Genomic DNA, 27,244 nt, shown 5'->3' on the forward strand with positions numbered 1-27,244 from the left:
TCTCATTAGCAATCCATCTCAGTGTCAATGGAGAGGGATGTAGCGCAGGCTACATTAGATAAACATGTCCATAAACAACACATTTTCGGGGTCTAGTAGAGATCTAAAGTACAGATATGGTGGGCCCCCGGATCTGGTGACACAGGTAGGTTATTAGTGATATCCAGGATCGGATCTATAGGCACTTATAGAGGAGACAGTAATTATGGGTTGCTAGATGTCCACCTTTGTACTCACCGTTACTCCTCTCATGCTGTGTCTGCTATTATAGACTGTGAGGCAGTTGGCAGCCTGTAGGTCCTCGGATCAAAATGGCAGCCACTGCTTCAAGTACTGCTCACTCAGCAACATGATGGGGATTTCAGCATCCACCGCAACCAAGGCAGTAGCAGAGGGGGCCCGAGGTCCAAGTGAATAGAGTCCTCTCTCCCGATCTCCGGAAGGGCAATGCGCGTAGCATACGTACCTTGCGGCTGGCACCGACCGTAAATCAACATTCACTGCACTGCAATGTTGCAAGTGACTTTACGAATATCACAGAAAAAGGCCATGCATACTGATACATTGGTAGGTTAAAATCTAATTCCCAGCAGGATGCAGACAAGCCTCAATGTTACTATATATGAGGAAGGCTGCAGGGGTGCTTTTTTGTGGTGAAAAACGCATTAGTGGTCTTCTGCTATCTACCACTACTATGTGGGTTCTCTGATATATATGGCGTTATTATCCAAACCTTTAAATATTGCTATTTGAGTTTCCTGTGACTAGGTGGTGGTGCCCCATGAATTCTAGTTATGCCTCTGATTATAATAGCACACAGATAAAGCTTATATAGGGTGCCAGTAACTTGGTTACATATAGTGCCCCCCATGCTAGCTTAACATGTATTAGTTTTGCCCATACTGTATTTTGCCCATAATGTATTAGTTTTGCCCATTAGTTTTGCCCATACTATTAGATCAGACGGGCTGCCCAGCACCTTCTAAACTACTTACTCTCTATACTCCCCAATCACAAGGCCAGACTGCATTCAGCAAAAAATGATAAACATGAGGTATTAGTTAATGTTTTAGCCAAAATACGCAAGATCGTATCCCGTGTCAAGGGCCCTTATTGTCCACTGAGTCCCTGCGCTAGCATTACAAACAAATTTAATATCATTGAAAAAGGCCATACTGATTTAAATTCAGGTTAAAATACCAGTTCCCCCCAGAAAGTAGACTATCCTCAATGTTATATGAGGGTGGTCGCATAGGTAGAAAATACGTGCTCCTTAAAGGGAACCTGTCACCAGCATTTCACCTATTAAACCAGCAATACCTGGTGGTAGTGGGTGAAAAATCATTTATATATAATCTATAATTATCTTCTTAGTCAGCTCTGTAGCTTTAGTATTCAGCTTTTTAGTGTTCCCACACGTATGCTAATGAGCATAAAGAGTCAAATCTTCGTTTGAAAAGAGTCATATCTTCGTTCCTCAAGTCTTTCCGAGCTTACCCCGGCTCCTTACTTTTGATTGACAGCTCCTCGCCTTCCCCGAGGACACAAAATCCCGTGCTTGTGCATTGATGTCCTATTCTGGTGTGTGCGCACAAAGGGACACCAGATTATTATGATAAAAGGCGCAAAATCTTTGCAGACCGTTATTTAAAGTCGGAGGAGGAGTTTAGGAGAGGGGATAACGGCAGTGAACTTTTGATAGCAGCGGCCAGTGAGCGATAAGTAAAGTTCAATAGGTGAAATGCTGGTGACAGGTTCCCTTTAATGTTCGAAAGGTCTATTCACACAATGTGGTCAAATCGCAGTAATTGTGGCAAGGAACTGTGATTTGAACGCATAGTGTGAATAGATCAAACGTGCACACCGATAAGGGAAACATTTCAAAAGGCCACAAACTGCAATTTTAGTACAACTTGTGGGCATCACCATATCACCATGGTGCCCTTGTAAAAATAAAAATAAAATAAAAATACAGCACATAGCATATTTATATCATATTAACAAATTAAAAAAATGTCTCATGAACAAAAGAAGTGATCAAATAACACAATGCACATTTTTTTTTTTTGGTCCAACTTCATCATCTACTGGGAATCCAAAACCGGGATATTTAATGTGTCTCACAGTAAATTATCATTCATGACCCTTTAAGTTGCTAAATCAACTTTTTAAAACTATGCTTACTATATTTTCATGACTGTTCAAAGGATTTAATCTGACCATATAAATACATACAATCATGAATGTTTACAGAATTACTAGTCTTATTCACAAATAGGAGTAGGGATTTTGTTAACTGTTTTACTGTAGCAATAAACCCATTGTGAAGCTCACTTTTATTACAGGCTCAGTAACTTCTGTATCCTTTCCCTGAGAAAAAAGGAGTCAAATTAATAAATCTGGAACTGTCCAACTTTATTTTTTCATGCTAATGTACTGTACCCAATGAATATGACCAACTGTCTTGTGGTGTTCATTTTACTTTAATTTTAAAACATTGATGATAAAAAAAGGACAATCACAAATAATATTTTGTGTTTACAGAAATGGATCAAATTTAAAAGGGACTTTGAAAATTTTAAAACAACCTGCATACCATGGGAAATGAAGATTAAAGAAGTGGAAAGTATGTGACACGGTAGATACACAGACATCACATTTTGTTTCATATGTACGCTTTATCAGTTTGCATCATGTTTTCATATTGCCTACATACAGTACAACGCTTTGAACATCAAAGGGGACTCACCAGAAAGAAAATAGTTTTGCCTGGCTTCACTATTGCTCATAGTCCATGCCAAAAGTGTTAATTATCTTAAATTATTATCTTAGACTTTATCTACTGAACCCAATATAATATTAACCCATTAAAAACATGGCCTATTTTTGCTTTTAGGACAGGATGATTTTATTAGTTTTTTTCATCATCGCACACAAAAAGCATGAGGGCCTGCTTTTTGTATCTTTTAATGGCATGATTGTGGGATACGTATAACATAATACTGTATATATCGTTTATTAATTTGTTTTTAACCCCTTCCTGACCACCCCACGTAGATTAACGGGCTGCAGCACTGGTCCTTGTGCCTGCAGCGCGTTAATCTACATGTGCTCCTAATGGAGCGCACAGGCCCTCCCCGCAGCCCGGAATCTCCCAGTAAAGGCTGCTACTAGCAGCCTTAGGACTGGGAGAAAACATTGGGTCGGATCATAGCCGTGATCCCCGCCGATTAACGCCTTAAATGCGGCGATCAATAGCGACCGCCGCATTTAAGTTGTTATAGCAACATCGGCATGACGCGGCGCGATTGCGGGGGCCGATTGTTGCTATGGCAACCGGAAGCCTAACAAAGGCTGCCAAAGGCAGGGACTAATATGCCTCCTGTCAGTGTGAAACTGACAGGTATAATACCCTGCAGTACATAAGTATTGCAGGGTATTATAACAACGATCCAGCAAAGTTAAAAAAAGTTACAAAAAAGTTACAAAAAAATGTACAAAAGTAAAAACATTTCAAAATAATAAAATAAAAAAATCGCCCTGTATTCCTTATAAAGTCCTTTAATATTAGAAAAAAATAAATAAACTATCCATAATTGGTATCACCACTTCTGTAACAGCCTGAAAATAAAAATATAATGTAATTTATCTCGCACGGTGACCGCCATAAAAAAATAATATAAAAACGATACTGGAATCGCTATTTTTAGTCACGTTAGCTCCAAAAAAATTGCATAAAAAGGATCAAAAAGTCGCATGTACCCAATAAAAACGACAGTTTGTTCCGCAATAAACAAGCCCTCACATAGCTTTCTTGATGGAAAAATAAAAACGTTGTGGCTCTTAGAATATGGCGACAAAAACAAGTTTTATTTTTAAAACCGTGATTTTATCGTGCAAACACCGTAAAACATAAAAAACCTATATACATATGGTATTGCCGTAATCGCATCGACCCACAGAATAAATTAAATATGTCATTTATAATGCATGGTGAACGCCCTAAAAAAAACAAAAAAAAAAACAATAGAAGTTTTGCCTAATTACACTAAATTCAGCAACAAACCTATGGGATCAAAATGCTCACTATACCCCGAGATACATTATTTTTAGGGCTGTAGTTTCCCATATGGAGCCACTTCTGGGGGGTGTCCACTGTTTTGGTCCTTCAGAGGCTTTGAAAATGCGACAAAAACCAATCCAGCAAATAGCGCTCCTTCCCTTCTGAGCCCTGGCGTGTGTCCAAACAGCCGTTTTTTTTACCACATATAGGGTATTGCTGTAATCAGAAGAAATTGCTTTACAAATCCTGGTGCGCTTTTTCTTCTTTATTCCTTGTAAATATTTATCATTTCTAAGTTTTATTGGAAAAAATTTAGATTTTAATTTTTATGGACTATTTACACTAAATTCCGCAAAAAAACCTGTGGGGTTAAAATGCTCATTATGACCCTTGATTAATTCCTTGAGGGGTGTAGTTTGCCAAATGGTGACTTTTTGGGGGTGTTTCCACTGTTGAGGGGTGCAGTTTTTAAAATTGGGTGACTTATGGGGGTTTCTAATATAAAGCCACTTCAGAACTGAAATGGTACCTATAAAAATAGGTTTTGGAAATTTTCTTGAAAATGTGAGAAATTGCTGCTAAAATTCTAAGCCTTGTAACGTCCCAGAAAAAGAAAAAGGATGTTCAAAAAATGAGGCCAACATAAAGTAGACATATGGGAAATGTTAATTAGTAACTATTTTGTGTGGTATTGCTATCTGTTTTACAAGCACATAAATTTTAATTTAGAAAAATGCTAATTATTGCAAATTTTCGCTAAAGTTTGGTGTTTTTCACAAACAAATACTGAATTTATTTGACCACATTTTTCCACTAACATACAGTACAATCTCAGAATCGCTTGGACAGGTAAAAGCATGCCCAAGTTATTACCACATAAAGTGACACACCAGATTTGAAAAAATCGGCTGCGTCCACAAGGCCTAAACAGGCTCAGTCCTAAAGGGGTTAAGGAATTATATAATTTATCAAGTCAGAAAAATAAACACTCCCATATAGATACAATGTGATCTAGCAGGGTAAGGCAATGTACATAGAAAAAGCCATTCTTAACCCCTTAACGCACCATGACGTAACTGTACGTCAAGGTGAGCAGTAAGTTCGCGCACCTTGACGTACAGTAACGTCAGTGCTTTGACAGTTAACCGCCGCGCGGTGCTACACCGCAGCGGCGGTTAACTGTGCAGGGTGTCAGCCCTGCTCTCCCCGTTGCCGATCAGCGGCCTGTCGCCGCTGATATCGGCAGTTAACCCCTTAATTGCGGCGCTCGATTTTGAACGCCACAATTAAGGTCTTTAGCGCCGATCGGCAGCCCCCATGTGAAATCACGGGGGCTGGCGATGGTACCCATGGCAACCGGACGCCAGACAATGGCTTCCGGGTTGCCATGTACAGAAGCCTATGAGGACCACCCCGAGGGTCATAGGCTTCCTGTCAGTGTGACTGTCACGTCACAATGACAGTTGGAATGCATTACACTACGTGTGTAGTGTAATGTGTTCCAGCAGCGATCAAAGCTGCAAGTCTAAGTGTCCCCTAGTGGGACAAGTGAAAAAAGTAAAAAAAAGAATAAAAATGTTTTAAAAAAAGTGTAAAAATAAAAGTTATAAGTGACATAAACAAGAACTGCTTTTTTTCCTATTATAAGTCTTTTATTATAGGAAAAAAAATGAATACGTAAAAAAAAATTACACATATTTGGTATCACCGCGTTCGTAACGACCCCAACTATAAAACTATAATATTATTTTTCCCGCACGGTGAACGCCGCATAAAAAATAAACGAAAAACAATGCCATTTTGGTCGCCACCCCTCCCAAAATATACAATAAAAAGTGATCAAAAAGTTGCATGTACGCCAAAATAGTACCAATACAAACTACAACCCGTCCCGCAAAAAACAAGCCCTTACACAGCTTTTTTGACTGAAAAATAAAAAAGTTATGGCTCTCAGAATATGGTGACACAAAAAAAAAAATATTTTCTAAATAAGTTATTTTATTGCGCAAACGCTGCAAAACATAAAAAAACATATATACATGTGGTATCGCCGTAATCGTACCGACCCGCAGAATAAAGTATAATAGTCACTTATAGCCCAGGGTAAACGCCGTCAAAAAGAAATTAAAATAATTGTCAGAATTTATGGTTTTTGGTCACCTGGCTTGCCGAAAAATTGAATAAAAAGTGATCAACAAAATCGCATGTACCCCAAAATGGTACCAATAAAAACTACAGCTCGTCCCGCAAAAAATAAGCCCTCACACCACTCTATTGACAGAAAAATAAAAAAGTAGTGGCTCTCGGAAAGCGGGGAGGAAAAACGAAAAAGCAATACATGAATCAGTTCGTAAAGGGTTAATTACTTTCGAATGAAAAAACATTTATGACCACATGTGGGGTATAGCCGTACTTGGGAGAAATTGCTTTACAATTGTTGGGGTGCATTTTCTCCTTTATCCTTTGTGAAATTGAAAAAAATCAACATTTTAGTGGAAATAATGTTGATATTAATTTTCACGCTCTAATTCTAATAAATTCTGTGGGGCCTAAATGCTCACTATACCCCTAGATACCTTAAGTGGTGTAGTTTCCCAAATGGGGTTACTTTTGGGGGGCTTCCACTGTTTCGGTCTCTCAGGGGCTTTGCAAATTCGACATGACACCCAAAAACTATTCCAGCTAAATTTGAGCTCCAAAAGCCAAATAGCGCTCCTTCCCTTCTAAGCCCCGGTGTGGGTCCAAACAGCAGTTTATTACCCCATATGGGGTATTTACGTAATCAGGAGAAATTGTTTTACAAATGTTGCGGTGCTTTTTCTCCTTTATTCCTTGTAAAAATTAAAAATGGCTACCTTTTTTCAGAAAAAAAGTAGATTTTTACCTTTACAGACTAATTCCAATGAATTCAGCAAAAAAACTGTGGGGTCAAAATGCTAACTTTACCCCTAGAAAAATGCCCTGAGGGGTGTAGCTTCCAAAATGGGGTCACTATTGGGGGGTTTCCACGGTTTTCATCCCTCCAGTGCATTGCAAACGCGACACGGCACTGAAAACTATTCCAGCAAAATCAGAAATTCAAAATCCAAATGGTGCTCCTTCTCTTCTGAGGCCTGCTGTGGGTCCAAACAGCAGTTTATTACCACATATGGGGTATTACTATAATCGGAAGAAATTGCTTTACATATGTTGGGGTGTTTTTTCTACTTTATTCCTTGTAAAAATTTAAAATTTCTATGTTTTTTCACAAAAAAAGTAGATTTTCACCTTCACATACTAATTCAAATAAATTTAGCAAAAAAACTGTGGGTTCAAAATGCTAACTATACCCATAGATAAATTCATTGAGGGGTATAGTTTCCAAAATGGGGTCACTTTTGGGGGGTTTCCACTGTTTTGCAGCACAAGACCTCCTCAAACCTGAATATGGTACTTAAAATATATTCTAAAAAAAGGAGGCCCAAAATCCACTAAGTGCTCCTTTGCTTCTGAGGCCGGTGTTTCAGTCCATTATCACACTAGGGCCACATGTGGGATATTTCTAAAAACTGCAGAATCTGGGCAATAAATATTGAGTTGCATTTCTTAGGTAAAACCTTCTGTGGTACATACAATTTTTATTAGAAATGAATTTTTGAAGAAAAAAAATGAAATTTGTAAATTTCACCTCTACTTTGCTTTAATTCCTGTGAAACGCCTAAAGGGCTAAAACACTTTGTGAATGCTGTTTTGAATACTTTGATGGGTGCAGTTTTCAAAATGGGGTGACTTCTGGGGATTTTCTAATATATAAGGCCCTCAAAGCCATTTCAGAACTGAACTGGTCCCTGAAAAAATAGCCTTTTGAAATTTTCTTAAAAATATGAGAAATTGCTGCTAAAGTTCTAAGCCTTGTGATGTCCTAGAAAAATAAAAGAATGTTCAAAAAACGACGCAAACATAAAGTAGACATATGGGAAATATAAACTAGTAAGTATTTTGTGTGGTATTGCTATCTGTTTTACAAGTAAATACATTAAAATTTAGAAAAATGCAAATTTTTGCTAATTTTCTCTAAATCTTGGCGTTTCTTACAAATAAATATTGAATTTAACGACGACATTTTTTCAGTATCATAAAGTACAACATGTCACGAGAAAACAATCCCAGAATCGCTTGGATAGGTAAAAGCATTCTGGAGTTATTACCACATAAAGTGACACATGTCAGATTTGCAAAAATGGGGCTGGTCCTGAAGGCCAAAACAGGCTTAGACACTAAGGGGTTAAAATTGTCAAATTAGATTAAATGGTTAAAATAGGCAAAAGAGAACACATTGTCAGTCACACACAAGAGATTTTGTTGCAGAAATTTCTGAATACAGCTTGCAGAAATCCATGCAATTGCTGCAAAAACAAATCTTTTCAGATTAATGGAACTGATTTTCAGTCGCAGAAATTTCTCCAACAAAATCTGCCACGTGTCAATCCACCCTTATTGATGGATAAGCTTATCTTTGAAATGCTTTGCTCCAAAAGTAAAACATATGTGAGATATAGAGCAAATGAAAGGATTCTGGAGAAGGGGAAATGTAAAGGTATGTGGCTGCTATGATATTGTGGAAGGTTTACACAGTGTTCGGGGTATAATGAATTAGACAGGTTACCACTCTATTTTACAAGATGATGCCAGACCTAGTGATTAGTGGATCACCCTGTGATTAATGCAAATGAATTCTTACCTATGCAAGAAATATTTGGTAAAAGAACAATAAATAAGGCACCTTCTGTGATTCCAAACTTTTGCGTCTTAGTGTATATTGAATGTTATTTACAAATCAAATTATCCTTTGTGACTGTAATTAATGTTCTTTTCTTTTTTACTTTTATAAGGTCACTTTGGTTCGTCGGTTGCCTCTTATTTTATATTCTTGAGATGGATGTATGGAGTAAACTTGGTGCTCTTTGGTCTAATATTTGGACTTGTTGTAATTCCAGAGGTATGGACCTTTTATAGGTATTTTCATAAATTAATAATTATTCATTGTACTAATATATAATGAAGGTCTATTATACTGATATATAATGAAGATTCACAGTCAGACAAAGTGAATACGCAAAATTATATATTCCCCGAGTTTACAAGTTAAAGCCTAGGTGCCATGGATACAAAATTGGTTTAGGAATAAAGTGGAAAGTGCCTAAAAAAATCTAACACAAAAGCAAAATTATTAACCCCTCCTCTGGGAAAACGAGTAGATTCTTAAAAATAGCTCCTTATAGTAATTGGATTGTTGGGTATTGCTTCTATAGGGATTTCAGAGACACTTGTGCCTCACAATGAAACATGACTTGTGCTTCACATTAAAATATACTGAGAGTCACAAGGTTTAAAGTTCAGTGCAAGACTTTGATGATCGTGACATTTTTTTCCATGGTATCATGCAATATCTATTGAAAATGCCATAGAGAAAAAAAGTTACATGCCTACTTTATTTGATTCAAGACACATCAGCACCTAAACCAGCACCTCACTACAAACCATCTGCCCCTTGTCCACAAGACAGAAAAAAAATGCACTGTGGGTTGGGCTGTCTAGGGCTACATAGTATAGGGGAAAGTCCCAGTCACTTAAATATTTACATTTATTAAAAGTTTAATCTGTCCTACCAGTTCACAGGGACAGGATTACCTCATTATTGTGCTGCTGTTTGGACGTAAGGGAACCAATTTTCTTGAGGTCATTCTGCTTCAGTTCATCAAATAAAATTGAGAAGAAATAGTTGGATCCACTGGCGGGAATGAGGGGTAGGTGGAGTAGACGGTCACTTAGGGCGCCATTGAGGAACAGGGGGTGCAATTTATGGATTTGTCTTCAGTGTTCTGCCTATAAATTTTTACCAATCTGTGTTTTCCTGTATAAATAAGAATATTAGTGCCTGGGGGGTAAAGAGCAACAGAGGATAATTAAATGAACGATTATATATCTGACAAATATCATGCTGAACTTCAGAGACCGGAGGGAAATAGGGAGCACTTTCTGGGGTCACCACCTTGGGCACCAACAAACTTTTCCCATCGTTGGTTGATAGCCTGTTTAAAGGAAGAAATAAAATAATTTTTTAAATAATTTTGGTAAATTTAGAACAAAAAAATGATGTTGCAGGTAAATGCATGATTATGATATGTAGTAAAATTCTATTAATCTGACATTCGAGATTAATACAGAATATTTTATATTCTGGCATTTTTCAGGTCCCATCAGGGCCGTATTAGAGGACTTTTACAGTACAATTTTTTTTTACATTACCATATTCTTTACTTCTTTCCATGTTTTCAATTTACTAGATTTTAATGGGTTTACCATATGGCAGTTTACCACGAAAGACAGTGCCTAGAAGTGAAGAAAAAACTGCAATGGACTTCTCTGTCCTTTGGGACTTTGAGGTATAACATAAAATAGAACATATTGTTTGTATCCAATATAACTCCTACAAATGCTCCACAGCTAGAAAAGCCAAAAGGAGCAGTCATTATAATAGAGGAAATTAAATAATCTTTATTTAGTGATTCATATACAGTGCTTAAAAATCAAAGATAGTGAGTATAGAACTATTTAATACATGTCACCTTGTAGTTAGACAGTGCCCTCGACATATGTTTCGCCTATGGCTTTATCATTCCTCTTAAATGCTATCTTTCTTTACTTTCTAGATTATGCTGAATATTGTTGTTATACCATTTAGTGTGCACTTTAGTTACTGATCATGATATATAATTTATTTATGTGATACCTTTGCAATCTGGTTGCAGTTTTTGTGCTACTGTTGATTCTCCCATAAAGTTTGGATGTTTTCTATATATATCGATTTCTATATAAAGATTATTTTATTTTCTCTAATATAATTACTCTGTTCTTTTGGGCTTTTCTGACTGTAGAGCTCATATATGAGTTATATTGATTGGTTTTATAGCCTAAGGTTATATTGGTTTAGGTTTTTGTTTTTATCCAATGTATTGCATTTTGCTAAAGATACAAGATTTCCTTTACAACTGAATGCAAAAATAAATAATCTAATGTGAATTCTAAAAAATAAAATCTGCCATAACTGAGAATCAGCTTGTAAAGATAATAAGATTATTACAAACTTACTTTTCTTTGTATCTGGTAAATATAGTACAATATAGAACTTCAGTTTTGATTTATTCTAAATCCTCTGAAATAGTACTACGAATAAAGGTTATGTAAGATCATCTATTCACATTTTATTTTACAGGGTTATGCCAAATATTCAGTATTGTTCTATGGTTTCTACAATAACCAACGCACAGTTGGGTGGCTAAAGTTCAGATTGCCGCTTTCCTATTTCTTGGTTGGGGTTGGTGTCTTTGGATATAGCCTGATGGTGGTTATCAGAACGTAAGTAGAACAACTTGTCTTATTAGGGCAATGAGTACATAGAATTGGTAGTGGTCATTTTTTTGAAAAAGACAAAACAAATTATCGAAATGATGGTTTAGGTTTGGTCCCTGGGAAAATAACTTTTCCCTTCTTATTGGTGTCATTCAGTAATAAAAACTACACACTAATTCCAATTCTTGCAAACTGAAGTTGTCCTCCCTAGGTAAACCTCTAAATATTAATGACCATTTTTTGGAAGAGATTCTGGCTTTATTACTTGTCACAGCTGCTGATTGGATAAGACAGTTGGATGACTTGTAATAGAGCAGCAGCGGTGCCCACGGGGCCTCTGTTATACTCTTAAACTGTTAAAACCCCCATGCCAGGCTACTAGGAATATCTGAGAAATGCTGGAGAAAAGTGGGTTGCAGGGGCCCTAGGTTATGTTTGGCCCCTTGGTAACACCTTCTACTCTTTGTATAATCCAGTCCTGCATAAGGGAGACAGGAATAAGCATGAGATATGCATTTAATTGCAAGTATGTTTTCTTACTCAACAAATTTTATTAAAATACACATATTATTATATCATATACTATCAAATTATATCACTGTTACTATTCTAAAATATGACTGTATCATATTTTAATATTCTTGCAGTAGGCTTACACTGTTTCACAATCCAGATGAGAACTATCAAATGTATTTGGCTTTCATTTAATTTCAAGCCAACGCATTTCAAGCTCAGGGTTTATACAGTTATTGCAATCAATATTGTTATTGCCTGTAACGGTTTTCGGTGGCTTGTTTATTTTTAGCAGCTGCAGCCCTTCTTACCTGTACGCTTTCCTGTATTAGCTGCTTGTGCTGATTTTATTAGATTTAAAAGGACCAGTGGTATGAAAATAACAAGCAGTTATTTAATAGCAGCATCCATTTAAAGGAATAATTACTTTCTTCTTTATGCCATATTTTGGCTATATTACAATTTATCAAGTATTATCTATTGCTAAAATAGTAAAAAGTCACAATTATGGGTGAATAAAGGAGACAACAATTATTTCTTTAAATTGATGCTGCAGTCTGTTCTGCTTCCTTCGACAGCGATTTTCCCGACATATGCGCCAAACATAAACATTTAACGTGGTGTAAATAGAACCTTTAAATTAGTCTATCATCTGATATAATTTTTTGAAAGATAAACTCAAGCACTCCTTTAGATGAAATATGCAAAAGGTGATTTATTTGAATAAGGCAATACTTAGTGAAAAAAAGTAAAGTTTTAGCATTTATTTTTCCTCTTACTTTTAAATTGTCTTGTAAATTTATATGTACTCTCTGCGTAACATGTACATTGTTTCTGCATTCATTTGCAGAGTCTGACAAAGGCCGGATTGTTGCCAAAACGTTACTTTTTTCCCCTAAATATTGCGATATTCAAATAAATCACCTTTAGCATTTTAACATTTCATCTAAAGGAGTGCTTGAGTTTATCTTTCAAAATATTTACGGGGTGGGAACCCTACCTACAGCACCCAGACAACCTGCAGAGTGCCACAGATTTGATCTACATTGTCATCAGATTTAAGGCTATCAAATGTCTGACATTGCTGGTTAGCTATAGGGTAAAGGAGTAGGAACACGCAGTGTTGAAGAGCTCAGTATTTGCATCAGGGTAACAAAGTTTTATTCTGACGTACGCCAAATGCAAACTAGCTTTTCGTGCCCACCGAACCAGGAAGTGTTCGGCATCTAGAGCTTCAACCACTCCTCTCCCCTCTGTAGATGATTGACGGATCTGTTTCTATAACGATGAAGAAAAACAGAGCCATCAATCAACTGCAGAGGGGAGGTGATACATCGGAGCTCAACAAACCTAATTCGCATATGGTGTAAGGCCGAATAAAACTTTTTTTTACCATGATGAAAACACTAAGGGTCCTGTAACATGGCCCAACAGCTCGTTAATTGGTGCTCATTTGCTCCTTTCACAAGGAGCAATGCATGGGGACGAGTGATTGTTACTCCATACATTTCTATCATGTCGGCAGACCATCGCCCTTACAACGATAATATTTCATGCTGCATAAATGATACAATCAGCCAATGATTGAGCGTTTTATTTTTGATCAGCGGATCGTTGCCCTGTTTACACTGGTCAATGATCGAGAACGAGCGTTCATATGAACGCTCGTTGCCTGTTCATTAGCCTGTGTAATAGGGCCTTAACCCCTTAAGGACGCAGCCTAGTTTGGGCCTTAAGGCTCAGAGCCCATTTTTCAAATCTGACATATTTCACTTTATGTGGTAATAACGTCGGAATGCTTAAACCTATCCAAGCGATTCTGAGATTGTTTTCTCGTGACACTTTGGGCTTCATGTTCGTGGTAAAATTTGGTCGATATATTCAGTGTTTATTGGTGAAAAATTGCAAAATTTAGAGAAAATTTTGAAAAAATTGCATTTTTCAGAATTTAAATGCATCTGCTTGTAAAACAGACGGTTATACCACCCAAAATAGTTACTAGTTCACATTTCCCATATGTCTACTTTAGATTGGCATCGTTTTTTTAACATTCTTTTATTTTTCTTGGACGTTACAAGGCTTAGAACATAAACAGCAATTTCTCATATTTTTAAGAAAATTTCAAAAGCCTTTTTTTTAAGGTACCTCTTGAGTTCTGAAGTGGCTTTGAGGGGCCTATGTATTAGAAACCCCCATAAAACACCCCATTTTAAAAACTAGACCCCTCAAAGTATTCAAAACAGCATTTAGAAAGTTTTTTAACCCTTCAGGCATTTCACAGGAATTAAAGCAATGTGGAGGTGAAATTTGCAAATTTCATTTTTCTTGCTGAATTTCAATATTATTCCATTTTTTTCTGTAACACAGAAGATTTTACCAGAGAAATACTACTAAATATGTATTGTCCAGATTCTGCAGTTTTTAGAAATGTCCCACATGTGGCTCTAGTGCGCTCGTGGAATAAAACACAAGCCTCAGAAACAAAGGAGCACCTAGTGCATTTTGAGGCCTCTTTTTTATTAGAATATATTTTAGGCAGCATGCCAGGTTTGAAGAGGTGTTGAGGTATGAAAGCAATGGAAACCCACCAGAAGTGACCCCATTTTGGAAACTAGACCCCTCAAGGAATTCATTTATGGTTGTTGTTATCATTTTGACCACACCGTTTTTTCACAGCACCTATTTGAATTGGGCTGTGAAATTAAAAAAATGATATTTTTTCCATTAAGATGTAATTTTTGTTCAAAATTTCTTATTTTCACAAGGAATAAAACACCCCATTTTGTTGCCCAATTTGTCCTTAGTGCGGCAATACCCCATTTGTGGTGATAAACTGCCGTTTGGGCCCATGGGAGGACTCAGAAGGAAAGGAGCGCTATGTGTTTGTTGGAGTCCAGATTTTGCTGGATTGGTTTTCGGGTTCCATGTCGCATTTGCAGAGCCCCAGAGGTATGAAAGCAATGGAAACCCACCAGAAGTGACCCCATTTTGGAAACTAGACCCCTCAAGGAATTCATTTATGGTTGTTGTTATCATTTTGACCACACCGTTTTTTCACAGCACCTATTTGAATTGGGCTGTGAATTAAAAAAATGATATTTTTTTCCATTAAGATGTAATTTTTGTTCAAAATTTCTTATTTTCACAAGGAATAAAACACCCCATTTTGTTGCCCAATTTGTCCTGAGTGCGGCAATACCCCATTTGTGGTGATAAACTGATGTTTGGGCCCATGGCAGGACTCAGAAGGAAAGGACCACCATTTGGCCTACTGGAGCTTTTCTTGTGCTAAGTCATGTAGGCAGAAGCCCCTGAGGTACCAGTACAGTTAAAACCCCCGAGAAGTGACCCCATTTTAAAAACTACACCCCTTAAGACATTCATCTAGTGGTGTAGTGAGCATTTTGACCCCACAGTTATTGTGTAAAAGGTAATGCGCAGCAGATGGTGCAAAGTGAGATTTGCAATTTCCTATGCATATATGCCATTTCAGTGTCTGATATATTGTGCCCAGCATGTGCCACTGGAGACATACACCCCATAAATTGTAATGTGGGTTCTCCCGGGTACGGCAATACCCTACATGTGGCTGTTATTAGCTGACTGGGCACACGACAGGGCTCAGAAGGGAAGGACCACCATTTAGCCTACTGGAGCTTTTCTGGTGCTAAGTCATGTAGGCAGAACCCCTGAGGTACCAGTACAGTTGAAACCCCCGAGAAGTGACCCCATTTTAAAAACTACACCCCTTAAGACATTCATCTAGTGGTGTAGTGAGCATTTTGACCCCACAGTTATTGTGTAAAAGGTAATGCGCAGCAGATGGTGCAAAGTGAGATTTGCAATTTCCTATGCATATATGCCATTTCAGTGTCTGATATATTGTGCCCAGCATGTGCCACTGGAGACATACACCCCATAAATTGTAATGTGGGTTCTCCCGGGTACGGCAATACCCTACATGTGGCTGTTATTAGCTGCCTGGGCACACGACAGGGCTCAGAAGGGAAGGACCACCATTTAGCCTACTGGAGCTTTTCTGGTGCTAAGTCATGTAGGCAGAACCCCTGAGGTACCAGTACAGTTGAAACCCCCGAGAAGTGACCCCATTTTAAAAACTACACCCCTTAAGACATTCATCTAGTGGTGTAGTGAGCATTTTGACCCCACAGTTATTGTGTAAAAGGTAATGCGCAGCAGATGGTGCAAAGTGAGATTTGCAATTTCCTATGCATATATGCCATTTCAGTGTCTGATATATTGTGCCCAGCATGTGCCACTGGAGACATACACCCCATAAATTGTAATGTGGGTTCTCCCGGGTACGGCAATACCCTACATGTGGCTGTTATTAGCTGCCTGGGCACACGACAGGGCTCAGAAGGGAAGGACCACCATTTAGCCTACTGGAGCTTTTCTGGTGCTAAGTCATGTAGGCAGAACCCCTGAGGTACCAGTACAGTTGAAACCCCCGAGAAGTGACCCCATTTTAAAAACTACACCCCTTAAGACATTCATCTAGTGGTGTAGTGAGCATTTTGACCCCACAGTTATTGTGTAAAAGGTAATGCGCAGCAGATGGTGCAAAGTGAGATTTGCAATTTCCTATGCATATATGCCATTTCAGTGTCTGATATATTGTGCCCAGCATGTGCCACTGGAGACATACACCCCATAAATTGTAATGTGGGTTCTCCCGGGTACGGCAATACCCTACATGTGGCTGTTATTAGCTGCCTGGGCACACGACAGGGCTCAGAAGGGAAGGACCACCATTTAGCCTACTGGAGCTTTTCTGGTGCTAAGTCATGTAGGCAGAACCCCTGAGGTACCAGTACAGTTGAAACCCCCGAGAAGTGACCCCATTTTAAAAACTACACCCCTTAAGACATTCATCTAGTGGTGTAGTGAGCATTTTGACCCCACAGTTATTGTGTAAAAGGTAATGCGCAGCAGATGGTGCAAAGTGAGATTTGCAATTTCCTATGCATATATGCCATTTCAGTGTCTGATATATTGTGCCCAGCATGTGCCACTGGAGACATACACCCCATAAATTGTAATGTGGGTTCTCCCGGGTACGGCAATACCCTACATGTGGCTGTTATTAGCTGCCTGGGCACACGACAGGGCTCAGAAGGGAAGGACCACCATTTAGCCTACTGGAGCTTTTCTGGTGCTAAGTCATGTAGGCAGAACCCCTGAGGTACCAGTACAGTTGAAACCCCCGAGAAGTGACCCCATTTTAAAAACTACACCCCTTAAGACATTCATCTAGTGGTGTAGTGAGCATTTTGACCCCACAGTTATTGTGTAAAAGGTAATGCGCAGCAGATGGTGCAAAGTGAGATTTGCAATTTCCTATGCATATATGCCATTTCAGTGTCTGATATATTGTGCCCAGCATGTGCCACTGGAGACATACACCCCATAAATTGTAATGTGGGTTCTCCCGGGTACGGCAATACCCTACATGTGGCTGTTATTAGCTGCCTGGGCACACGACAGGGCTCAGAAGGGAAGGACCACCATTTAGCCTACTGGAGCTTTTCTGGTGCTAAGTCATGTAGGCAGAACCCCTGAGGTACCAGTACAGTTGAAACCCCCGAGAAGTGACCCCATTTTAAAAACTACACCCCTTAAGACATTCATCTAGTGGTGTAGTGAGCATTTTGACCCCACAGTTATTGTGTAAAAGGTAATGCGCAGCAGATGGTGCAAAGTGAGATTTGCAATTTCCTATGCATATATGCCATTTCAGTGTCTGATATATTGTGCCCAGCATGTGCCACTGGAGACATACACCCCATAAATTGTAATGTGGGTTCTCCCGGGTACGGCAATACCCTACATGTGGCTGTTATTAGCTGCCTGGGCACACGACAGGGCTCAGAAGGGAAGGACCACCATTTAGCCTACTGGAGCTTTTCTGGTGCTAAGTCATGTAGGCAGAACCCCTGAGGTACCAGTACAGTTGAAACCCCCGAGAAGTGACCCCATTTTAAAAACTACACCCCTTAAGACATTCATCTAGTGGTGTAGTGAGCATTTTGACCCCACAGTTATTGTGTAAAAGGTAATGCGCAGCAGATGGTGCAAAGTGAGATTTGCAATTTCCTATGCATATATGCCATTTCAGTGTCTGATATATTGTGCCCAGCATGTGCCACTGGAGACATACACCCCATAAATTGTAATGTGGGTTCTCCCGGGTACGGCAATACCCTACATGTGGCTGTTATTAGCTGCCTGGGCACACGACAGGGCTCAGAAGGGAAGGACCACCATTTAGCCTACTGGAGCTTTTCTGGTGCTAAGTCATGTAGGCAGAACCCCTGAGGTACCAGTACAGTTGAAACCCCCGAGAAGTGAACCCATTTTAAAAACTACACCCCTTAAGACATTCATCTAGAGTGTAGTGAGCATTTTGACCCAACAGTTATTGTGTAAAAGGTAATGCGCAGTAGATGGTGCAAAGTGAGATTTGCAATTTCCTATACATATATGCCATTTCAGTGTCGAATATATTGTGCCCAGCATGTGCCACCGGAGACATACACCCCATAAATTGTAATGTGGGTTCTCCCGGGTACGGCAATACCCTACATGTGGCTGTTATTTGCTGCTTGGGCACATGGCAGGGCTCAAAAGGGAAAGATGAGGGGGATAAGCTGTGCGGAGTGCATCAGGGTAAATTAAAAATCAAGGGATGTATGGTAAATTTTAAAACAATCTTTCATACAGAGCCCTGGTTTTTCGGGACACGTGTCGCATTGGTATGTTGTGTCCTTCCTTATCCCCCTCTTATAGCACACTTTGCACCTCTTTTGACTTTTTCCCTTCTTGCCAGTTTGGGGAACTTCTCCTGGAAAGTGTTGCCCTGGTACGATGCGTGTGGCCTCGCTTCCAGAAGTACTGGGTGCCCCTCCTTCCTGGTCGCCAAAAATTAGGTTCTTTATAACCACCTCTTGAAATTCCAGGAAAGTTCCCCTCTGGCCTGCACATCGACGTAGCACGTACGCATTGTACAATGCCATCTGTATGATGTGCACGGCCAGCTTCTTATACCACACCCTCGATTTCCGCGTAGCGCTGTAGGGCTTCAGGACTTGATCTGACAAGTCCACCCCTCCCATGTACCTATTGTAGTCCAGGATGCAATCTGGTTTGGGGGTCTCTGTACTGGTACCTCGTACAGGTACATGGGTACTGGTGTGGCCATGTATTGTTGTCAATACAAGGACATCTCTCTTGTCCTTGTACTTGACACACAATATGTTGCTACTAGAATGTGCCCTGCTCTCACCCCTTCTGAGTGTTTGCCCAAGCAGTGTTTTAGGGAGGCCTCTAAGATTTTTTCTAGCAGTGCCGCATGCCGCAGTCCTTCTGGAAGCGAGGCACTTGAAGAGCGGGACGCTGGTATAAAAATTATCCAGGTAGAGGTGGTAACCCTGGTCCAGCAGTGGGTGCACCAAATCCCACACAATTTTTGCGTTAATTCCCAGTAAGGGGGGGCATTCTGGGGGCTGAATACTGCTGTCCTTCCCTTCATATATCCTGAATTTATATGTATACCCTGATGCACTCTCGCACAGCTTATACAACTTCACGCCATACCTTGCCCTCTTACTTGGCAGGTATTGGCGGAATTGAAGCCTCCCTTTAAAATGTACCAGGGACTCATCAATGGAAATACACTTCTCGGGGGTGTATGCTTGGGCAAACCGGGCACTGAAATGGTCTAATAGGGGTCTCAGTTTATATAAACGGTCAAAACTGGGGTCATCTCGGGGTGGGCACTGCTCATTATCGGCATAATGTAGGAAGCGAAGTATTGCCTCATAACGCATCCTGGACATGGCCATACGGTACATCGGGGTGTGGTATAGGATGTCCGTGCTCCAGTAGGTCCTAATGGATGGCTTTTTTAGAAGCCCCATGTTCAAGAGCAGTCCCCAGAACTTGCCCAACTCTGCTGCGTTTACAGGAGTCCACCTCTGGGATTGGGCATAAAATGAGTTGGGGTTCTTGGTGATATACTGTTGGGCATATAAATTAGTCTGGGTGACCATTAGCTCTATAAAGTTATCAGTGAAGAAGAACTTGAAAAAGTCCATCTCACTGAACCCTGCCGTGTTAAATTTGATGCCTGGGCTGCCCGTGTACTCAGGGATTTGGGGTTCATAATGGTCTGGTGTGGGCGTCCAAATGGGGTCACTTCGCTCAGGGGTATCACTTGTTGTGGGGTCACTTCTCTCAGGGATTTCTACTATGGTGGTGGTCCTGGGGCGTCTCCTAGGGGGTCCCTCCTCTTCATCGCTGGATGAGGAGGTAGACAAATAAAATAGTGTATCGCCATCCGACGAGTCTGTGTCGGAGGCCAGAAATGCATACGCCTCTTCAGCAGTAAATGTCCGTTGGGACATGCTTGTTGTGCGAAGACAAAATTTATATACTGCAAAAAAATAAATCCCTAACTGGGAGCAATAGGATAGCACAACTAGCACAAATGTGTGTTTTGTTTTTAGAGAGCAAGTGGACTTCCCTGACACTAAAGCTAACTAGGGCGAGGGTTCCTAACACTAAACCTAACTAAATTTTATGTGGACTTCCCTAACGCTAAACCTAACTACGGCGACGATTCCCTGACACTAAACCTATCTAGATTATTTCAAGCTTCCCTGACACTAAACCTAACTACGGTGACGGGTGCCTGACACTAAACCTATCTAATTATTCCGAGCTTCCCTGACGCTAAACCTAACTACGGTGATGGATCCCTAACGCTAAGCCTATCTACGGTGACCGATTCCTGACGCTAAATTCCCTGACACTATACCTAACTACGCTTTTTGACGGTTCCCTGACACTAACTAACCCTAATACTAAACTAACCAGTTAAATTTTCAAAATTGGCTAAACTAACTATTTTTTTTTGTTTCTTTTTTTTCTTTTTATATTTTTTTTTTTGTTTTATGTTTTATATAGAAAAAAATGAAAAAAAAATCCCCAGGGACCAAGAAATGTGGTCCTGAAGACTGAAAAGTGGTCAGTGATAGGAGATCACTGACCAAAAAACGTGGGTAGAACTCAAAGAGGAAGGGAACAGGAGTGGGTAGTGGATGGGGTGGTGGGAAGCAAAAAAAACGTTGTTTTAGAAACTTTTTTTCACTTTTTTTCACTTCTTTTCTCTCTGACTCTCTGCTCACAACCGATCTCAACGCCTCGCTAACTCCAACAGGGCGTTCAGGGCGGTTGCAGCAGGATGTGAGGTCAGAGAGAGGAAGTGACGAGAATGATCGCTGCTATTGGCTAGTTACTCACTGACTAGCCAATAGCGGCGATCGGCGAGGCGGGACCATAGTAAATGGTCCCGGCCCATTATGCTGTGATAGCATGCTGTCAGAAACAGCAGCTATCACAGCTCAGGAACGCCGGGCTCGAGCACTGCTGTGCTGAATGAGACCGATCGCTGCTATTGGCTAGTTACTCACTGACTAGCCAATAGCGGCGATCGGCGAGGCGGGACCATAGTAAATGGTCCCGTCCCATTATGCCGTGATAGCCTGCTGTCAGAAACAGCAGCTATCACAGCGCATGAACGCGCCGGGCGCGCGCACCGCTGTTCTAACTGCAAGACGTACTATTACGGCATGGAGCGCGAACGATAGAGCTGCCATGACGTAATAGTACGTCAAGGAGCGGGAAGGGGCTAATACTAAACTAACCAGTTAAATTTTCAAAATTGGCTAAACTAACTATTTTTTTTTGTTTCTTTTTTTTCTTTTTATATTTTTTTTTTTGTTTTATGTTTTATATAGAAAAAAATGAAAAAAAAATCCCCAGGGACCAAGAAATGTGGTCCTGAAGACTGAAAAGTGGTCAGTGATAGGAGATCACTGACCAAAAAACGTGGGTAGAACTCAAAGAGGAAGGGAACAGGAGTGGGTAGTGGATGGGGTGGTGGGAAGCAAAAAAAACGTTGTTTTAGAAACTTTTTTTCACTTTTTTTCACTTCTTTTCTCTCTGACTCTCTGCTCACAACCGATCTCAACGCCTCGCTAACTCCAACAGGGCGTTCAGGGCGGTTGCAGCAGGATGTGAGGTCAGAGAGAGGAAGTGACGAGAATGATCGCTGCTATTGGCTAGTTACTCACTGACTAGCCAATAGCGGCGATCGGCGAGGCGGGACCATAGTAAATGGTCCCGGCCCATTATGCTGTGATAGCATGCTGTCAGAAACAGCAGCTATCACAGCTCAGGAACGCCGGGCTCGAGCACTGCTGTGCTGAATGAGACCGATCGCTGCTATTGGCTAGTTACTCACTGACTAGCCAATAGCGGCGATCGGCGAGGCGGGACCATAGTAAATGGTCCCGTCCCATTATGCCGTGATAGCCTGCTGTCAGAAACAGCAGCTATCACAGCGCATGAACGCGCCGGGCGCGCGCACCGCTGTTCTAACTGCAAGACGTACTATTACGGCATGGAGCGCGAACGATAGAGCTGCCATGACGTAATAGTACGTCAAGGAGCGGGAAGGGGCTAATACTAAACTAACCAGTTAAATTTTCAAAATTGGCTAAACTAACTATTTTTTTTTGTTTCTTTTTTTTCTTTTTATATTTTTTTTTTTGTTTTATGTTTTATATAGAAAAAAATGAAAAAAAAATCCCCAGGGACCAAGAAATGTGGTCCTGAAGACTGAAAAGTGGTCAGTGATAGGAGATCACTGACCAAAAAACGTGGGTAGAACTCAAAGAGGAAGGGAACAGGAGTGGGTAGTGGATGGGGTGGTGGGAAGCAAAAAAAACGTTGTTTTAGAAACTTTTTTTCACTTTTTTTCACTTCTTTTCTCTCTGACTCTCTGCTCACAACCGATCTCAACGCCTCGCTAACTCCAACAGGGCGTTCAGGGCGGTTGCAGCAGGATGTGAGGTCAGAGAGAGGAAGTGACGAGAATGATCGCTGCTATTGGCTAGTTACTCACTGACTAGCCAATAGCGGCGATCGGCGAGGCGGGACCATAGTAAATGGTCCCGGCCCATTATGCTGTGATAGCATGCTGTCAGAAACAGCAGCTATCACAGCTCAGGAACGCCGGGCTCGAGCACTGCTGTGCTGAATGAGACCGATCGCTGCTATTGGCTAGTTACTCACTGACTAGCCAATAGCGGCGATCGGCGAGGCGGGACCATAGTAAATGGTCCCGTCCCATTATGCCGTGATAGCCTGCTGTCAGAAACAGCAGCTATCACAGCGCATGAACGCGCCGGGCGCGCGCACCGCTGTTCTAACTGCAAGACGTACTATTACGGCATGGAGCGCGAACGATAGAGCTGCCATGACGTAATAGTACGTCAAGGAGCGTGAAGGGGTTAAGATCTTTAACACTGGTATGTTCCTACTCCTTAACCCTATAGATAACTAGTAGAGTCAGCATTAAATATATTGACAGACTCCCTTTAATACTGGCGTACCAAAGAACAACAATAAAGTGTTGAAAATGCTACACAGGCTTTTTTCCAAACCCTTACAAAGGTTTCAGTAAAGTAGCGTGGATATTTGACAAATATGGCATTCAAGTTGTACACCATTCTTTTTAATGCAATTATGCCAGGAAGCTGATGTTTATGCATTGATATATTGTTCCATTTTCTAGTAAAAAAAAAGTAATTACAACAGTAAAGGTTAGTGGAGGCCCCTAGGCATAGAATCAGTGGCATTTAGCAGCAACTACAACACACTAATTCCAGTTCAAGCTAAGAGTGGGACTGGGAGACCCGTGGGAGTGGGTGGTAGAGGCCTCCTTATAATCTGGTGCTAACTGTGCATTGTTGTGAGAATTGGATTTTTGCTACTAGTCAAAATATTTGTGTCAATCAAATGAATAACAAAATGACTGGATGAATGGGCATTTTGGGTGGTTGTCTTTTAATGTGTAATGTAAGTAAATGTCATTATGTTAGACGTTTATATGTAGTGTCAACAACCAATTATCTGGCCATGAACAAATAAACTATAATAGGAAAAGCAGCATTTTCATCTCTAACATTCTCATATTATTCCCCAAAGGTCTTATTTATAGTGATATCACAGGCAATGTAAATGCAATTCAGATATGAATTATTTATAACCATTTATAATGCTATTTTCTGACTGCTGTGTAATTGTTTTCGATTACCCTAACATATGAGCTTTTAGTTTAAGTAAAAGGGCAAATGTGTTCACTTAGAAAATATCTGTAATGGTCAGCAATGACTTATTACTTCATTCAAATGTGACATGGATTATAGGATGTATATGTACCTGAGTAAAATGATTGAATTTAGTGCAGAAGACATTACACTCATTAAAGGCTTTAATTTAAATCTAATCTCCATTTAAGTATTATGCATTGTTACGATTGCAGCCACGGATCGCCGCTGCTCACCTTCGGCGAACGGTCGTGACCGCAGCCTCCTGGCCGTCTTCCAGCATCTCCCGCTCCGGAGATGCTAGCTGGCGCGGCCTTGCCGTCCTGGACCGTGCTGTAGGGTGCGCGCGCACGCTCGTCCCCGGCCTTAAAGGGTTAGCGCACACACTCTCTAAAGTTTTTCTAACCTATCCCCAGATCATCCTGGACTATAAAAAGGGCTCTGCCCTTCCCCTCCTTGCCTGAGCATTGTTGTAGTTTTCCCATGTTTCTATTGCAAATGGTCTTTTAGTGTTATCCTGCACCCAGTGTTCCCATGCCCTGCTACCTGTATCCTGTATCCCGTGCTGTGTTTTGTTACTGAGCCTGTCTAGTTTTGGAGTCGTGCCGTGCCACGCCTGCTGTTATACGCCACATCTGGTATCATCCGCCACGTCTGGCACAACCTGCCACATCTAGCCCCATCCGTGCCAAAGCCTCTGCCACTGTCTGGATTATCTCAGGTACCCTTGTGCTACAAACTTTTTATATAGACTTTGCAAGGACTGTGACTTGGCCAGCTGCCTCTCCGCTACGGCGTAGCGGCCTAGTGGGTCCACATACTCCTAGATCGTGACAGTATGCTCTGGCCATGGAAATCGCTGGCCAATCTAAGACCGCAGTTCAGGTGATACAAACAGATATGCGTGACCTATGTGCACACCAGGATCAACTCCTCATGGCTGTAAACTCCATCATCGCTCGACTGGATCAACCCACTGCTCCACTTCCGGATGCTGCTGCTGTTCCACTGCCCATCACTCCTCCTGTCTGTTCCGGATCCACAGTTTTGTTGTCTCTTCCTCCCTGCTATGACGGTGACCCTAGAGCCTGTAGAGGTTTCCTCAACTAATTGCGGTCTACGTGTGTTAGGGATCTGCCAGGTACTACGTCTAGGTATACTCCTGGGATTAATCAATCCACACCTGAGGCCAGACCTGTTAGACTGACACCGTCTCCCACCAACCAGGGTGGCAGGCTCAGGAGTGGGAGAGCCTATCGCGGCCTGGTCAGTCGGAGTTAGCTCCACCCCCTGTCCTTTATTACCTGCCGTGTTCTCTTCCTCAGTGCTTGTAATTCTTCTGGATTCCTAGCCCCACTGCTGCTTGCTCCAGCCTGCTTCTGCCGTGCTTCTGCCTTGCTGCAGTTCCGCTTAACCTGCTTCGCTTTGCCCCTGGCTTGCTTCCTTCTCCGTGCTCACGTTGGTATACTCCACTTCATGCTGGTCCTGACTACTCATTCACCGCTCCGTTTCCTCGCGGCGTTCCGTGGGCTACTGCTCCTTCCCTTGCGTGTTCCCTGTTTGTTCTCCCGTGCACTTAGACAGCGTAGAGATCGCCGCCCAGTTGTACCCCGTCACCTAGGGCGGGTCGTTGCAAGTAGGCAGGGACAGGGTGGTGGGTAGATTAGGGCTCACTTTCCCTTCACCTTCCTCCTGCCATTACTTAATTAAAAGCCCATACCTAGTCTACCATTTCTCCTACGCTGACGCTATCATGGACCCCCTTGAGACCCTGACCCAGCAGATGCAGGGCCTCTCCCTACAGGTCCAGGCCCTGGCCCAGAGGGTCAACCAGGGTGACGCTGCCTTAGTAGTACCCCTCACCTCACCTCTAGAACCCGACCTCAAGTTACCTGACCGGTTCTCAGGGGACCGTAAGACGTTTCTCTCCTTCCGGGAGAGTTGCAGACTGTATTTCCGCCTAAAACCCCACTCCTCAGGTTCCGAGAACCAGCGGGTGGGTATCATCATATCTCGACTCCAGGAAGGGCCCCAAGAGTGGGCCTTCTCCTTGGCTCCTGACGCCCCTGAACTTTCCTCTGTTGATCGTTTTTTCTCTGCCCTCGGACTCATTTACGACGAGACTGACAGGACTGCTTTAGCCGAGAGTCAGCTGGTGACCTTACGTCAGGGTAGGAGACCGGTTGAGGAATACTGTTCTGATTTTAGAAAGTGGTGCGTAGCTTCTCGGTGGAACAATCCGGCCCTAAGGTGCCAGTTTAGGTTAGGATTATCTGACGCCCTGAAGGATCTGCTGGTTAGCTACCCCTCTTCTGACTCCCTTGACCAGGTTATGGCCCTAGCAGTACGACTTGACCGACGTCTCAGGGAACGTCAGCTTGAACGTTTCAATGTGCTCCCCTCTGACTTTTCTGCGATCCCCCCCGAGGTCCCGTCCCCTCGCCCCTCCACGGAGGACTCGGAGGTACCTATGCAACTCGGGGCCTCCATGTCCCCTCGACAACGTAGGGAGTTTCGCAGAATGAATGGTCTCTGCTTCTACTGTGGGGACGACAAGCATCTTCTGAACACCTGTCCCAGGCGCAAGAATAAAAAGCCGGAAAACTTCCGCGCCTAAGTGATCATCGGGGAGGTCACTTGGGCGCACAGGTATTTCCCGTTAATGTGAAACGCAATAAAATTTTGCTTCCCTTTCAGGTCTCGTTTGCTGGCCGGTCTGCCACGGGCAGTGCTTTTGTGGATTCTGGCTCATCTGCTAATATCATGTCTGTGGAATTTGCTATGTCTCTAAAGATGCCTTTTATTGATTTACCTTATCCTATCCCTGTAGTAGGTATCGACTCAACTCCCCTTGCTAATGGTTATTTTACTTAGCATACTCCTGTTTTTGAACTCCTGGTTGGCTCCATGCATTTGGAGCAGTGCTTTGTACTGGTGATGCAGGGATTATCGTCTGATCTGGTATTAGGTCTTCCCTGGTTGCAGTTGCATAATCCCATGTTTGATTGGAATACTGGGGAGCTTACCAAATGGGGTAATGAATGTCTTATGTCATGTCTTTCTGTTAACTCTATTTCTC

The 27,244-nt window shown here is 41.5% G+C and overlaps 1 protein-coding gene across 1 annotated transcript in view; it reads left to right on the forward strand.

The window, feature by feature from the left end:
* TMC2 (transmembrane channel like 2) overlaps nucleotides 1–27,244 on the forward strand; it is a 189,441-nt gene that overhangs the window by 34,146 nt on the left and 128,051 nt on the right. The window contains exons 6-9 of the mRNA XM_075828240.1: nucleotides 2,545–2,626; nucleotides 8,935–9,041; nucleotides 10,390–10,488; nucleotides 11,319–11,461. Of these exons, the coding sequence (XP_075684355.1) occupies nucleotides 2,545–2,626; nucleotides 8,935–9,041; nucleotides 10,390–10,488; nucleotides 11,319–11,461 (431 nt within the window). The remainder of the gene's footprint in view (nucleotides 1–2,544; nucleotides 2,627–8,934; nucleotides 9,042–10,389; nucleotides 10,489–11,318; nucleotides 11,462–27,244) is intronic.

This window comes from Rhinoderma darwinii, chromosome 5 (assembly GCF_050947455.1).
Source record: "Rhinoderma darwinii isolate aRhiDar2 chromosome 5, aRhiDar2.hap1, whole genome shotgun sequence".
Lineage (NCBI taxonomy): Eukaryota > Metazoa > Chordata > Amphibia > Anura > Rhinodermatidae > Rhinoderma > Rhinoderma darwinii.